Consider the following 16,739-nt stretch of genomic DNA (forward strand, 5'->3'; position numbering starts at 1 on the left):
TATAATTTAAATAGAATGAAGCCGAGTCCAAAAGTCACATTGATGAGCTTCTAAGGGTTTTTAGTTTTTATAAGCCACTTTCAGATTTCAGATTTTGAGTGATTTTAACATTAAAGAGTTTAAGGAAACTTTTGCATAAAAGTTTCAAATTCCAATTATTTTTGCCAAACTTCTCTAAAAGTTACATCTTTTAGCTATTAGATTCCAAACAACTAGTTTTGTCAAATACAGCTTTTTAGATTAATAACTTTTGTTCTAAAATAAAAAGTTTTAACTTTTAAACACGTATTACAAATCTCAAACCTCAAAAGCTCTTGCGTTGCCAAACACCATAATTATCAAACAATTACTTTTTTTTTCATTGCATAAATTAATATTTGAAAGACAGCCACTAATCAATGTTAAATGTTACAAAAATTGCTTACATTTATGATTTAATTCAAAAGCTAATAAACGCTGTTAAGTTTCAAATCTCAACAATTTATTTAGAGTGGATGTGGATCATCAACACAGCACAACACAGGATGAGGTTTAAACCAGAAGAAAAGACAAGCAATCTACAAACTCCATTTCCAATCCTCCATAACACCAGAAAGAGACCAATCACAATCACTGCAATCATAAAACACAACTGTTACATATTACACCTTAGAATGGAAGAATAGAGAAACTAAACTCACTAACTTAGATATGAATTAAGGGAAATATAAAGCTAGATTCTTTATCATGGCAATATGGCATTTATATTGGACTGGAACATACATATAATTAACAAGCTAGGGCTCTACAACTGACATTCTACCAACAAGAACCCGAAATACCACCTCTCAACATATATTATAATGTTCTGCAAAGTAGCACCAGAATCCTATTTGAATTTATCAGATGTAATCAAAACCCAATTAATTTGCAGAGGATCGATGCGGGTGCTTTTTAAGATATCAGTGCTCAGTATAGATTTTTATGAACCTAAAAATATGTAAAATTGAGCGAGAGATGAAGAAAAACAATAAGTGACCATAGACTTGCTAAAATTGATCACGCCCCAAACATTTGATAAACGGTTATGCCACAAGATCAAAAGGAAAGGGAATCGAATAATCAATGTAGAAGTGTATAACCCACCTTGAATATGATGTGCAGATTGTTGCAGCAATCAGTGGCCACCGTGCTCCTTGATATGCTGCTGATGTTCAAGGTGACGGCGCTCCTCTGGAAGGGCGATGAGGTAAGAGAAGATCATGCCGCCGAAGCAAAGATGATAGAGAGGTTGGATGGAGTCAGTTTGAATGTATTTGACATGGTAATTATCCAACGCTCTCTGTGTAGATGTTTTCAAGTTGCTCACTGTTAGCAACGGTTTCACGTGCGCCGCCGCATCTTTCACCTTCATCCCTCTGATCTCGTTGAGAATTTGCCTCATCGCCATTTTCAGATTGATTGACTCGGTGAAACCCTAACCCTAAACTTGGATCTACTTCTCTACGATTCCGATTGTATATTTACTCACGAGTCGCGAGCGTAACTATCCGGACCCGGATCCTTATCAAATACTGGGCCAATTCAAACAGAAACCGGTTCATTCCTATGGACAACAATAAAATTTTAAAAAATTTATGGTGTTATTTGAAGATAACAAATTTTTATTTTTGTTAGTATTTAGTTATTTCTACTTTATTATTTATTGTTGAACTTATATTTTATGTTCAAAAAATATCATCGTGAGGATTATTATACATTATTTATCATTAAACTTGTATTGTATGTTTTCATTTAACGGGTTTCCAATGACTTTGCATCTCCAATCATCTTGTCCACTGAATGTCCAACTTACATGAGTTTTCCTGTGAGTTACAACCAAACATGCACTTCTACATATTGGGTCAAAAACCCATGAAGAAAAGCTTTAAGCTTTTAGAAATGAAAAGCCACATAAAAATCGAACTTCCGGATCAAATGGGTTTTTCTAGGTTTTCAAATTCTTGAAGGTGAAGAGAAGCTTCGAGTTCTTATGGGTTTCTTAGAGACGAAGATTTGGTGGGTTTTTCTGATGTTTATGTTTTCATGATGTGCCAAAACACACCGAAAAATTTATGTTAGTTAGAGACTAGTCGTAGGGGACATTAATATTTTTTAGGGCACCCCTTAGCCCTGTAAAATGTGTTTTTGGCCAATTTTAGTATTTTTATTGAAAAACCTTGTACGTATGAATTACTAGTATAAACTATCATTATTTTAGTATAATATTTTACTAGGTGTGAGACCCGTGTAATACACGAGTTTTAAAAAAAAATTAATATATTTTATTAAGCATTACATGTTAAATAATTGACAAAAATGAATTTGAAAGAAATATCGATATTAGTTGTGAATGAACCAATTTTTACAAGGTTTCTGCAAATTATCTTGAACTTAAAAAATATTTGTTGAAAATTATGTTTTTCAATTAGGAATGTTGATTTAAATTAAATTGAACTTAATACATTAATTGACAAATTACATGAAAATTTATAGAAACATTTAAGTTTTCTTATTTTCTTTATTATATTTTTAGATTAGATTTTTTATAATTTAATAAAAATCCAAAAAACCACAATTTGCCAAGTGGATTTAAATGAAATTGAAATTTTTTTAAAAACTGTCACTTGACCTATTGAATTAGGTGATGGAATATAACAAAAAACCTTCTTTTATAGGATAAAACATTGTAAATTTGACAAATAACTGTGAACAATTCATAACAAATGAAGAGTATAATAGGACCGTTTAAAACTGATAATATCAAAAGTCAAAACTAGAACAGCCTGGTCTTCTTCCTCTCATGATTCCGACAATAGGAACGATGTAATTTGGATGAATACGTAACCCAAACATTAATTAATTCGACTGATCCAATTTTATAACAACAGACTATCCACGGGGATTAATATTTATATCAAGAAAGATGCATTGCTTCATAAACATTTTTAAAAAAAAAATAATAATAACAACTAGACACTTCCCCCACACCAAACAAATATAAATTAATCAATAATCATGTGTTGTACGTGTGAAAATAAATGTACAACAAACACAACATAATGATACTCTCTCTCTCTGAAATCTCATATATGAATATACAAATGTTCAATACAGACCCAACATTCTTAGCTCTGTGATATGACTGGGGTCAAGTTCAGTAACACCCTTGTTCACTTCTCTGTCTTCAACAATGTACTCCTATTATAGCAACCAACTTTCCTCAATAAAAATTTAACAATTACAAAAAAAAAATCATAATATATATATAAAAATTAGCAGGCTTTTGTTAACCTTTGTGAGTTCTTGTTTGGCAAGAATGTGATAGTGGCGCTCATTGATTCGTTGTCCACATATTATGGCTATAAAAAACCCATACAGCAACCCCACCAAAACAATTGCTAACACTGAAATTACACAACATCACTCTAAATAATCATTACAAAAACCTAAAAATTAATTTCCACAAAATGTAAAACAAGCAAAGAGATAGAATCGAACTTACCAGCCATGGTATAAAACCCATAAGGATGCTCTTCATATCCAAACATTTCTCTCAGTTCATCTCCATAAAATTTGTACACCAACACACCTAAGAACGCCACAATCTGCTCAAAGTGTCCAAACAAAATTCTTATGTTATAACACACACCAAATGGTATCAAGAACATACAAAGATAAATGAGTTGCATTTTTGCATACGAGTTGAACAATGACAAAAATGAATGCATGATCTCTAGCAACCAGCAACTGAAATTTCAATCTCAACCACCATCTATCAGGAGGGACATTTGCACGCAGTATAAACACTGCCCTACATTCTGTGCAATGAGAGAAAGCAAATCCTTCCTGCAACAATGGTGGACACACATCAGCAGTAATCAATAGAATCAAGTTAGTGCTATTAACATGTTTTAGAACATACCCTGGTTGACCTCCAATTGTCTAGACATGACCTGTGGACATATTTCTGAGTGCCTCTACAATGACATGGTGCAATCAAATCATCTCCTGTGAATCAGTTGAACAGGATAAGAAATGGATCTTCTTAATCACATGATTCACATCCATAAAATTGTTTTTAACAGAACTTTGAAGCTTTATGAAGAAGAAAGAGCTACAGAGTTACAGAAAAACAGACCTTCTGTATCAAGGCATATGCGGCACTGTGGTTGGTCTGAAGCAACCAGACTAGTATTTTCATTGGCATCGGAACTTTGTGAATCTTCAACAGATATGGAGCAATCACTGCTACCTTCGGTTCTTATTTCAAATGTAGATGAATGGTTGTCAACTCCCTCTGCACTTCTAGACTCGTTTAAGATGGGTTCTGTTTCTGAAGAGCCTTCTCTTGGATTGTCATCTGACATTAATTGCATCTTGAGAAACTTGGAATTTGGATCAAAGTAAAGCTTGCAAAGAGGTCTCTCCTATGTACCATTTCAACAGCAACTCCAAACCCTACACTTAAATCAGAAATTGAATTTAGGATTGGAATCGGCAATAAGATACCTGCAAAACATTCAAACCAAAATTATTTGTAATGAATCTCTTTGATTACTCATATAATTCTAACATCGCTAAGCCATGTCTCTCCACCTATCCTATTATCATACAGCCAGTAGATCTAGAAATGCTCTTTGGAAGGCTACCAGCTCATAGCATAGCAGAAAGAGGACCAAAGTAAGATTAACAATAAGGAATAGAAACAGCTTGAACTTTCATAAGACAGTGACGCTTAAATCAGAAGAAAATAATTGGTTGTAGCAGTTGGATACAAATCACGGCAATGAAGAATTCAATGCTCGCACAGGTGTTCAACAATCCATTAACATCAAAATCATAAAAAGTTATTACGATTGTAGCAATCTGTATGTGCTGATAATGAGATATTGAGAAAAAAATTGCAGAAAAAATAGGGATAATTGGGTGAGGAGCTGACCTAGCTTTCAAGAAATGATAGGTTTTCTACAGACATTTGAGGATCGTAGGGCTGAAACAAGTCTTAAGGATTGGCGGCAGATGGAGATTGGGAGCCTGAAGGAGATCACCAGAAAGACCTGGATTTGATCAACACGAATAACGATGACAAACTCAACTTTTGTCTTTATCCATGATTAATTACTTACAACTTTTATTCAAGAAAAGTTGTGTATTTTTATTTTATCTTAAAATGTGTCAAACGATAAATTCAATAATCTGCATTTTTTATGACAAAAATAGTCGGATTAATTAAAGATTATTCGTTAAATAAGAGTAAAACAAATAGAAAAAATGACTAACATAGCCATATTTCTAAATGATTTTTCACTTTTTAGTTAAAAATTAGCACTTAGCCCTACATAGCCAAGCAAAACATAGATTATTAAAATCTACCCTAATAAATGAAAATGACTTTGTCACATGTCATTCTCTCATAAAATTAGCCACATGTCATTTTGTCATAATTTGAAATATATTTATTTTCCACTTGTTATTACTTTAATTTTCATTTTCAATATATCACTAATTTAGTTTCCATAAATTAAACATACCATAATAACTATTAATTTCAAATTTTAAATTTCAAATTTAATTTCAAATAAATTTACAGTTTAAACCTTTATGTTTAATATTTTGTTATAATTAACCCGTTTAGTACACACTAAACACATAATTTTAATTAATTTATTTTTTGCATGTTTTTTATAATTTTCACTTATTTCAATTTCAAATTCAAATAAAATTTCTATTTAATTGTTCGTACTTAACATTTTGTTTTAATCAACCCGTATAATATACGGGTCTCACAACTAGTTGTCTATTATTTCGATTAGGTTTCACCCTCGTGAATATAAGAAAAAGAAAATCAAAATTCATTACGAAATAGTAGGCAAGGCTATCGTTTCCTTTGAGAAGTCCACGGCTTTCTAAACTGTAGATTTCAAAAAACTTATGTTTTTTTTTTGTATTTGACTACTATTTGATAGGAGTTGATTATTATTTGAATTCACAAAATATACATTACCTGCTATGCTACCGTAGGTTCAAATGAAACCTACAATTTCCTTTTTTTTTTCAAATAAAAATCAACACATTCATATTATAAGAGGATTGTATACATACAAGCTACAAGCAAAAAAATCGAAAAACATATACAAATACGGTAGGTTCATATGAAACCTACGGTGTACAAGAAGTTATGCACAAAATATGCATTACCTACTTCTACTTGTACATCGTAAGGGTACGTTTGGTACAGAGAAATGAAATTGTTGCAGATAATGAAAATGCAGAGAAAGAGAATTGACTCCTCTGTTTCGTAGAACTGAGAATTCATTAAAGAAATGTTTTTTTGAAAATCATTTCTCTTGTTTGGTTGTATTAATAATGAAATGAAAATGAGTTTTTTTACCTTGTTTATTCATTTTCAAACAACATTCTTTTATAAAAATGCATTATGATGTATATCTTATTTAAGAGTAAATTACACGAATGGTCCCTGTGGTTTGGGGTAATTTGCACGTTTAGTCCCTAACTTATTTTTTTAACTCGGAAGGTCCCTATTGTTTGTTTTTATTACGCGTTTGGTCCCTACTGTTTGTTTTTGTTACACGTTTGGTCCCTATCTTACCTAAAAAGACTATTATTTAAATAGAAAAAAATGATGGGGTAAGTAAGGAAGGTGAAGGGTGTGGGATTGGAGGTGTGTTTATTTAAATAAATAAATAAATCAAGGGAAAAATAATATTTTTAGGTAAGTCAGGGACCAAGCGTGTAACAAAGACAAACAATAGGGACCTTCCGAGTTAAAAAAATAAGTTAGGGACCAAACGCGCAAATTACCCTAAACCATAGGGACTATTCGTGTAATTTACTCCTTATTTAATCAAAATATGCATCTTTTATGTTTTTACTTTTTTTTATTTTAATATTGATTGTTATTAAATAATTCATTTTCTAATTAATTAACATTATTTTTTATATATCTTGTATTGGAAAACATATTTCTAATATAAAAGAATAACATACAAATAGATGCTAAAGAAATATAACAATCATATTATTCAAAAACTATATATAATGTAGCATATGCAAAAAAATATAATTCAATATTCCTAACAACCAAAAAAACATAACTATGTCCAATACATAATGTGCAAATAGTCAACTTTAATATTCATAAAAAATAAAAATAAATAAAAATAAAATAAAACATAACTTAAAAAAACCTAATCATGATATTAAGTCATCCCCAATCACTTCCATGTAACAATTCTTTTCTTCTCCTGTCATCTTAAAAAACATCCAGGCACAAAATTGATCTTTGCTAAACATGTCAATCGCCTTAATTCGTTGTTTGACATTGATATTTGGCATGCATTATATATCTTCGATAATTTTATCTATCATATCACATGCTTCCTTATTTTCTTGCATTCGTATATTGTATATTGTATATTGTATATTGTATATTGTTTCATTAAGTTTTTCACCAACCTCCTTGAAAGTCTCTTTCATTTCTTTCGCAACTTCCTTATAAGAGCTTTCGGTGTCATCTGTTGGAGGCCTTTTGCGTTTACTACTACCACGAGCAATCTGTTACGTCTCTTTGACAATATCTTCCAACCCTTCCACATCAACAAGTGAGCTTCTTTGTGTCTCTTCAGTCATATCTTCTCCAAGATCAATAGCTTCATGACCAGTTGCTCTATCCTTACCGAAGATTTTACATAGGTTATCAAACTGGGGAAATGGTTTATCGCAAAAACGCAGCACCTTTATGACTCTATAAGAATGGCACAAAAATAATTGGTTATTATTCATTTACAATATGTTTTAATGATACAAAAATACTACAAACATAATCATTATAGTACCTTTATGTACTCATCCCAAACTTCAGCATCGACGGTAACACAACATTTATCTGTATCCCAGCCGAATCCACTAGTGTTTGTTCTGTATACCATGTCGTGCATGATGTTGAAATGATTTTTCCATGTCTTCATCCTCGATTTAATATGAGGCTCTGCTTTCAAACCCGAGTTAGGAATACTAACATCTAGTAATTGTTGCACTGCCTTTAAATACATGGTTTGGTGAGTAAATGGTGCAAGCATACAAGTCAAAGTTTATTCATTCCTTTTGCCTTAATATGAAAAACGATATCTTTGGTCCCCTCGGTGATTTGGTGTTGACTTATAGTGTCGGGCCCGAGCATGACTAAATTGATATGTTCAATTAGAAGTTCTATGTCATTACAAATCAAAAATCGGGAAACAATAACATTCGACAGTGACTTCTGGAAGCTACAATTTTGTTGATCTGTAACATCCCAAAAATCGAGACCGGAAATTTTTTTGTTTTTAATTATAATGCTTGTAAAATTGTTTGAGTAAACCATTATTGATATCACATCAAACCACAAAACCATAGTTACATGTTTCAAAAACCATTATGTCAAATAGTATAATGTCATAGTACAATCCCAAGGTTCTCAAATGCGGAATCATGTGTGCGATGCGTTGCTACCCTGTCGGTTCCTTCCCCTTAGATGAAGAGGTACCTGAAACCAAAACTGAAAACCGTAAGCACAAAGCTTAGTGAGTTCCCCCATCATACCACATACCATACAACCATACATATTGTCGGGCAGTTATGGGGTGCCCGACCTACCCATGTCAAGCCATTATGGGGTGTTGACCTACCCATGTCAAGCCATTCTAGGGTGTTGACATACCCGTGTCAAGCCATTCTGGGGTGCCTGCCTACCATCCGTTCTATCTCACCCAGTCACGGGGACTATTTCACCCCCTAATACTATCACATAATAATTTATCATAATCATCATGTCAGACATATATGGGGTATCCGACCTACCCTTCGGTCCTAACGACCGAATCGGGGACTATTTCCCCTCCTACAACCACTATCACATAGAACATATCATACCGGCACATAGAACACGTCAAATAATAGCAAACCAGACAATTATCACATAGACAAACATCTTCGATGTAATCAACTAATAGTGGGTCGGCCTTGGTGCCTTAGACCTACTTCTACTGGAAGGTAACTCACCTCAATGTCGTGTAGTGTCTGCACTGTCCTCGGTATGGAAATCAACTCTTCTCGACTCCTCGATCCCTACAAAACATCCTTTATAAGTTACCATTTCATGCTCATAACCCCTACAAGGGTCAACTCAAGTCTAAGTCAAAGTCAAGGTCAAAACCTTGGTCAAATTCAACATTTGGTTGACTCGACTCGTTGAGTTTGTCCACCAACTCACTGAGTCCCCACGTCCATAAAAGGCTACAATATCGTCCCTACTCGTTGAGTTTAACAGGAGCTCAACGAGTTATCCTTTAACAAACATCGAGACCTTCTTCAACTAACTCGCCGAGTTCGTCCTTGAACTCGTCGAGTTCATCTTCATCTGTATGAAGGTATTTAGTCTATGACTCGCCGATTTATCCCTGAGCTAGTCGAGTCCTTCTTCATGTGGTTGGGACATTGCCTTCAACTCGCCGAGTTAGCTCATACACTCGTCGAGTTCTATGATTTCCTGGTCCCTAATGAGCGTAGACAACTGAGTGATCTTCAATATTATTAACTGGTCCTTTAAAAGAAAGGATTTGATGGAAAATACGTCCCGACTCATCGAGTCCTATGAACTACTCGTCGAGTCCTTCTTTGTCCCAAACTATATAGTTGATTTTACTTGGTCTAAATGCATCCAAACTATAGATCTGACCTCCTAGGGTCCATATTATACATAAAGCTACGAACTTGATGTCCATGCATGGGGTCTTTGGCTCAAAAAACCATAAAAAAGGGGTTTATATGTTGCATGGGTCTGTCATGGCCATAAAGTTGGCACCTTTATGCCATGGGAACCCTCAATGGTTCCAGATCTGAAGTACAACTCCAAATATACACACAAATCCTAATATAGCTTCACTACAGCTTTGAAAAGGTAGAAAATAGCCCCAAATCAAGATTTAAGTAATGAATAGCCAAGTTATCAGCTTTATACCTCAAATGAGCAGGAAATGTGCCAAGACTTCTGGATCTACTTGCTCACTCTTGATCTCCCAAGCTTCCTTCTCCTTTTCCAACTTCAAATACACACAAAAGGCAACAAAAAGCTCAAGAACACTCAAATAAGGCTTAGGGTTTCGAGTTAGGGTTTTCTCTGGGTTGGGAGGGGGACGATGGGGGCTGGTTGAGGCAGAATAAGTCGTTTAAATTGGGTGCAAACCCTAAATATTAGGGTTTCATCTAGACAACTTCTACTCGTTGAGTCGGTATCCTGACTCTTCAAGTAGATCATTAAACTTCCCAGTCAAAAATCGAGTCTACTCGACGAGTTGGGCCTCTATCTCGTCGAGTCCCAAAGCAAAACATGAACTTACTAGAATTTAAATATGTACCAAGAACCGGGTGTCTCATGATTGATTTTGAAGTTATATTGACAATTGTAGTTATAGACTTATCCATGTGGGAGACTATTAGATTAGGTGTCTAAGCCCATAACCAAAATTGGTAAATACTTGCATTGATAGTAGCACGGCCCTTTTGGGTTACCCTCAAACTTAGCAATTGGACATGACGATTTTTTGGAAAGATGGGTTAATTATTATGTGAATAATAAATTAAATAAATGGTTTATTAATGTGTTATGAAAATAATATATTAATTAGACATCATATTATTTAATTAATAATTAATTAGATATTAATCATAATTAATTTTGTGATTAATTAAATTAAAAGTACATATATTGTTTTGTTATTTATTAATAGTTGAGAAATGAATGTTGTAGAACCTCTTGAAAGCGGTGGACGAAAATTTCTAGGGAAACCCTAAGATATTTCGCCTTGAAAATTTATAGGGAAACCCTAAGATATTTCGTCCAAGGCCTTAAGGTAAAGGGATTGGGCTACTTAGTCACCAAGCAAAGGGATCTAGGCATATCTCTTAAACCCTGGCTTTGGCACTAAGTTTCCTCAACTATATAAAGATCCCCCTAGCCCTTGATTTCGTCGATGCCTTCCCTCTACAAGCCTTGGAAGAAATTCCCTCATCTCTCTCCTAATTCATTCTCTTGCTAGTTTGGGTGTGATTCCATTAGAGGCACAACATGTGACAGCCCTATATTTTTCCAAAAGCAATGTAACACTCAAAAGTCAAATACAACGAAAACTATTTGGAATCAACGAAATTAACCTCAAAAATAAAGTGTTCAAATATCTAAATTGGGATGCATCAAATGTTAGATATCGTGCCAAGGTTTCCAAAAACATAAAGAACATTCGAAACCGGGTTATATTGAAGAAATTATAACCACTCAAATATTTACGACACACCCAGTAAAACACTATTTAACGTAAAAAGTGAATTTACAATGAAATGCATTTTAGCCTGAAGTATCTAAACAAAAGTTGTAGAGTTCGTTAAATTGTAAACGTACATAAAAAGATCGCCCAAATTGGACCTCGTATGAAAAAGTTGCGAATTTTCTAAGTTTCGTGACAGTAGTAGAGTGTTAAAAACTCAAATTGAAGATCGAGCGATATTTAGCTAATGCAACCTAAACGAAAGTTGAAGGTCTCCACAATAGGAGTAAGATGATAAAAAGACAAACGAAAACCGACGTCGGATAAAGAAACTATGAATTTTTAACGGACTTTAGCAGTCCCGACCTATTAAAAACATAGCATTAAAAATAAATTCAAAACTAGCCGACGGAGTCTAAATGAAAGTTGTAGAGCATAATCTCACCTACGCGTGGATATAAAGAACGCGAAAAACGGAGCCCGTACTCGAAAGTTACGGAATTTAGAAGATGGAAGCCAGGATTACGCCCAGCGTAATGTAGGGGTACGCCCAGCGTACTCAGGTGCAGGGTCGAGTCCCATCAGCTGCAGCTCTACGCCTAGCTAGACTCGATTCGTAAGCCATGACGCAAAGTTACGCCCAGCGTAACCGAAGTACGCCCAGCATAACGCGTACGCCCAGCGTACTCGCATTTTCAGCCCTATAAATAGAAGGCTTAAGCTCCGGATTTTAGCACACCTCTCACTAAATCTCACTTACTCCCACACACTTTCAAGCACCAGAGGCCGTCCTGACACCCTCGATTCCCGCACCCGAGCCCCCGACTAAGGTTCTACGCTACTGAGATCCCCGAGAAGCTCGAAGACGCAGCTTTCCGCGGATGAAGTTCTGCTCGACTATAGTCCCACTCTCTCCAAACCAAACAAGTGAGTTCATACCCCTAATTTTCAAGTCTTTTCATGTTTTAGGGGGGGGGGGGGGAATACAAGTACAATACAAGTAAATGTATCGTTTTATAAACATAAATGCAACATCTATCTTATTATTTATCGATACCAACATCTTACTTTACGTATAAAGTTTAGTATATCACCAAGTTATTTTCACCAAATGGAACATACTTTCTGAAAAACTATAATGGGTATAGTTAGCGAGTTATTCATACATTCTTACGTATACATCTTGAAAAACGAAATACTTTCATCTAAAGTGAAATAATGACTTTCTTATCGTAAATCTAGTGATGTGAGATATTTAAACTTCAACGTACTCTTATGTATGCATTTCAAGTCCTGTATTATAAGTCATAATCTCTTGGAGGGAGAGCGTGATACTTGTGTATAGATCTATACGGGATTGACAACCCCTCACCTAAACTGTTAGCTACTTAGACCGGCAGGTCTGGGGTGACAAATGTCATAACACTACAACACCTGAAGAATGTTGTTACAGACAGTCTGTGTCAATAGTATGGTTATAAAACTCACACGAAAGTATAAAAACAAGATGGATTTACGAGACTCATATATGCATTCAGTATTTACATTATTTTGAGCACAAAGTTTATCTTTATCATTCGAGTACGAAAAATACTAACGCACTCCAACTTTGGAAACTTTTCAAACTATATATAGAAAAATATTGGATTTTCTGAAAACCACGTTCATCGATTTTCTACCAAAAAGACATACTTTTCAATATAAAACACTTATGAACTCACCAACTTTATTGTTGACACTTTTTTCGAAACCACTTGTATTTCTTAGGGAATCAGTAATACAGGTAACTACCAACTTTTGAAGAAGGAACGCTAAGGACGTTTATTATTAAACATTTTACATCATCATATTGTAATATTCTTTTGGAAACATGTATAACGCAACAATGTACGTTTTTATTATATATATGATGGTTGTGTTACTTTCTTTACAATATTCAATTGTTATGGTACTACGTGAAGTCGTCCACCCCCGAATGTTTCCGCCATCTTGGTTTGGGGGTGTGACACAACACTTGTGGTGTTAGCTTCCAAGAGATCTTCAAGAGGAATTCTAGTTGTTTAATATAACAACTAAAAGGTATGTAATCCTAAAAACCTTCTAATGTTAATTTCGAAAATTGATTAGGGTTTGCATGTTTCTTTTTGATGTTCTTAGTTATAGGTATAATAGAGAAAACATAGATTCTATTTAGGTTGCATGCAAACTTAAGGGTTTATTTTTGTTTGTTTACCTAAATCCTATCAAAATTTTGGATTAAACCACATTATCTTCATGAAACCACCTTCAATCCTTACATGATTAAAATTAATCCACCAATACTCCATTTTTATGCTCAAGGGACGTTAGAAACACTAGGATCTCACATTATAACCTTCTGGAGTAGCTCATACTCTCAAGAAATACCTTAAGGACCATTTTATGATGAAATAAGCCCTAAACTACAAACTAACACATGGAGTCATCAAGCTAGAAGCTTTTTACCTCCAATAAGCTAGAAATGATGAGAAACCTCCGTGTAATGTCCCAAAAATAAGACCCAAAAATTTCATTTTAATATTTATAAAACGGTAATCCAGAACATTGTCATACAACCAAGATGGATCAAAGTGTATCACTACATTATAAAATACCAGAGTAGATCACAAAATGCAGCATGGGGTGGTGTGTGCTCTGCAATTATCATGAGCTCTTCCCTTTCGAACTAGAAGTACATGTTGTTGGATTAGTGTCTAACTCCATAACTATTTTGGTATGTACTTGACTCGATGGTGCATGGTCCTTTTGGGTTGCTTTCACCAAAGCAACTTGATAGGATGAATTATGGAGAGAGAGGATTAATTTTGATTTATTAATATATTATGAGAATAATATATTAAAGGAGAAATCATAGTGTTTAATTAATATTAGTCAATATTTAATTAAGAATTAATTTTGTGGCTAAAAGAGATTAATTAAGTTTAGGGGACTAGAACTATCAAGTGTGTGATAGTTGAATATTGGGATAATGGACTCCATATTAGAGGAGTGGACAAATTCTATGGGGAAACCCATTAGAAATCGTCCAAGGCCTCTAAGGAGGGAGTCCATGGGCTGCTTATGGTCTAAGCAGTCAAATTAGGGTTTCCTTGTTAGATAACCCTAATAGCCTCACTATTTAAGGACCCATAGGGCACCAAAAACGTGGCTAAGAGTTTCCTTAGGGTTTCTAGACGTTTTTGGGTGTCTCTCCTCTTCTCCTTCTTCATCCTCTTTCTCTTGGTGTTTGTGACCCATTAGAGGTGCAACATTTGAGGCACTAAGCTTTCAAGAGTCAAGATCAAGAAGGTTTGTGATTGTTATTGCTACATAACAATCAAGGTAAGATCTAAACCTTATTTACATATATTAATTTGATTATAGTATGCTAGATCTAGGGTTTATGAGCTTTGGATAATTTGCATGTACAATTAGATAAACCTAAATCCAAAGTTTTAGGGTTTTGCATGTGCACCATAGGATTGATGATTTGATCAAAACCCTTCACCTGTAAGATAAACTAAAAACCGTAAGCACAAAGCTTAGTGAGTTATCCAAGCTACCACATACCATACATAATAATAACATATTGGGCCCCTGCTCCTCATCGGGCCTCGCCCGACATTGAGTCCCACCCGGCCTCAGCCCGACATCGAGCCCCGCTCGTTTTACAATTACGTCAATCATCAGGCCCCACTTGACATCGGACACCGCCCGATACACATATAAAAATATAAACATATAATCATACTAATGTGTGCGATAATCACAAAGACAATAGCACACAATACAGTCATCAGGCCTCGCCTGACATCGAGCCCCGCTCGGTATGCATACCAATGCATACACATGCAAGAGTCACGTAAACATCTAACATCCTAACATAATAAGCCATGGGATGGCATTGGTTCCCTGCTAAACACATTGAGGAAACTCACCTCAAGCTTCTGAGTCACTTAGAGAAATCTCTATCTCCTGGTCCGATAAAAATCACCGTACTATCATCATAAGATAACATCCAATTAATAATTAGATTCCGACCTATAACTAAGTGTATAAACCAGGGTAAAAGACCATTTTACCCTTTACCTAACTTGGCCCAAGGCCAAGGCCCAAACCAACTGCTCAAAAGCCTGGTCCGGTCTTCCAAATTGCGCCAAAATCCCTTCATGGGCCTCCATCTAAAAGAACCCAATACAACAGAATCAACCCAAAAATATAAATGTGATGGCCCAACAAGACCATAATATCCTAAGGTTCAAACACGGGCCCAAAACCGAGAAGCTCAGATCCGAAGCCCACTTGCTGAGTACGCGGGGCGTACTCAACTCGTACGCTTAGCGTACACCGTCTGGGGCTAGTACGCGCAGCGTACCGGCTTGGTACGCCCAACGTACTCTCAGTTGGCCACCCACTCCATTAAGCACTTAATCTGTTGAGACTTCAAGCCAAACTCTCGTATCTGATTCTACAAGACCACCTATTACGTAAAGTTGGCAACTTTACACACATGCATGGCTTAATGGGGGTTCTCAAGAGCTCAAAAAGAGCTTAACAAAGGTCTTAACACATGCATGGTTCAATATACACCATAAAGCTTGCATTTTTATGATCGAGGGGACCAAAAGAAGCCTAGATCTAACACCAATACTTCTGGAGTGAGTCAAGAAGCTCGTCGATCACTCCAAGGACTCAAAAAGCATAAAATAACAACATAACTAGATCTAGCATCATGGATCATCAAGATGTGAGCTTTTTACCTAAAAAATCTTGCAAATGAAGAGCTAACCCCAGATCTTAAAGCTCAAGACACTTCTCCAAATGGTCCTCTTCTTCTTCTTTTTCATAAACCACCAACAAACACTATGTAAGACTCAAAACTCACAAAAACACACTAGGGTTTCGATTTCTGGACAAAGGAAGGTGGAGGATGGCTAAACGTGACCAAATGAGGCTATAATAAGGTTTAAATAGGGTGCAAACCCTAAAAATTAGGGTTTCACTTAAGCTCACGTACGCCATGTGTACTCCACGTACGCCCATCATACGTGGATGGGATCCACGATCATGATATCAGGCTAGTATGCTAAGCATACCACATAGTACCCCCCGCGTACTAGCTTAAGGACCAAAATGCAAAGTTTTTGATTAACAAGGGTTAAATGTGAAACTTAACAAACTCGAGTGTTACATTTTGGATCCACAAGCTCTTTCTAATCCAATGCTTCTTCACAATTCTTCTTCTTCTTCTTCTCTAAGCACCACACACACCCAAAACACACACACAAGCTCAAACTTTAGGGAAAATGGATCAGGGTTTCGAGACATGACTCAAGAGGCAAAGGAGGCTAAGAAGGTGATAAACTTGAAGGACTTAAT

General features: G+C 35.3%; 2 protein-coding genes across 5 annotated transcripts; both read right to left on the reverse strand.

Annotated features, from left to right (window-relative positions):
- Window positions 1-335: 335 nt before the first annotated feature.
- LOC111913906 (uncharacterized) lies at window positions 336-1,481 on the reverse strand. Its single transcript, XM_023909623.3, has 2 exons — window positions 1,126-1,481; window positions 336-612 (listed from the first exon to the last, which is right to left on the reverse strand). The coding sequence occupies exon 1, from the start codon at window positions 1,427-1,429 to the stop codon at window positions 1,157-1,159; it is 273 nt and encodes a 90-aa protein (XP_023765391.1). The 5' UTR covers window positions 1,430-1,481; the 3' UTR covers window positions 336-612; window positions 1,126-1,156.
- A 1,517-nt stretch (window positions 1,482-2,998) lies between these two features.
- Window positions 2,999-5,117, reverse strand: LOC111913905 (uncharacterized). 4 transcript variants are annotated; one of them, XM_023909618.2, is made up of 7 exons: window positions 4,961-5,117; window positions 4,160-4,479; window positions 3,944-4,029; window positions 3,721-3,867; window positions 3,524-3,626; window positions 3,313-3,425; window positions 2,999-3,219 (listed from the first exon to the last, which is right to left on the reverse strand). In XM_023909618.2, exons 2-7 carry the CDS (start codon window positions 4,395-4,397, stop codon window positions 3,127-3,129), a joined length of 780 nt encoding a protein of 259 aa, XP_023765386.1. In that variant the 5' UTR covers window positions 4,398-4,479; window positions 4,961-5,117; the 3' UTR covers window positions 2,999-3,126. The 4 variants fall into 4 exon arrangements, with proteins under 4 accessions (XP_023765386.1, XP_023765388.1, XP_023765390.1 ...); XM_023909620.2 differs by having other exon boundaries at window positions 4,160-4,530; XM_023909622.2 differs by having other exon boundaries at window positions 4,160-4,484; window positions 4,961-5,112.
- Between the last annotated feature and the right edge of the window lie 11,622 nt (window positions 5,118-16,739).

The sequence above is a fragment of the Lactuca sativa genome, chromosome 1, assembly GCF_002870075.4.
Source record: "Lactuca sativa cultivar Salinas chromosome 1, Lsat_Salinas_v11, whole genome shotgun sequence".
Classification (NCBI taxonomy): Eukaryota; Viridiplantae; Streptophyta; class Magnoliopsida; order Asterales; family Asteraceae; genus Lactuca; species Lactuca sativa.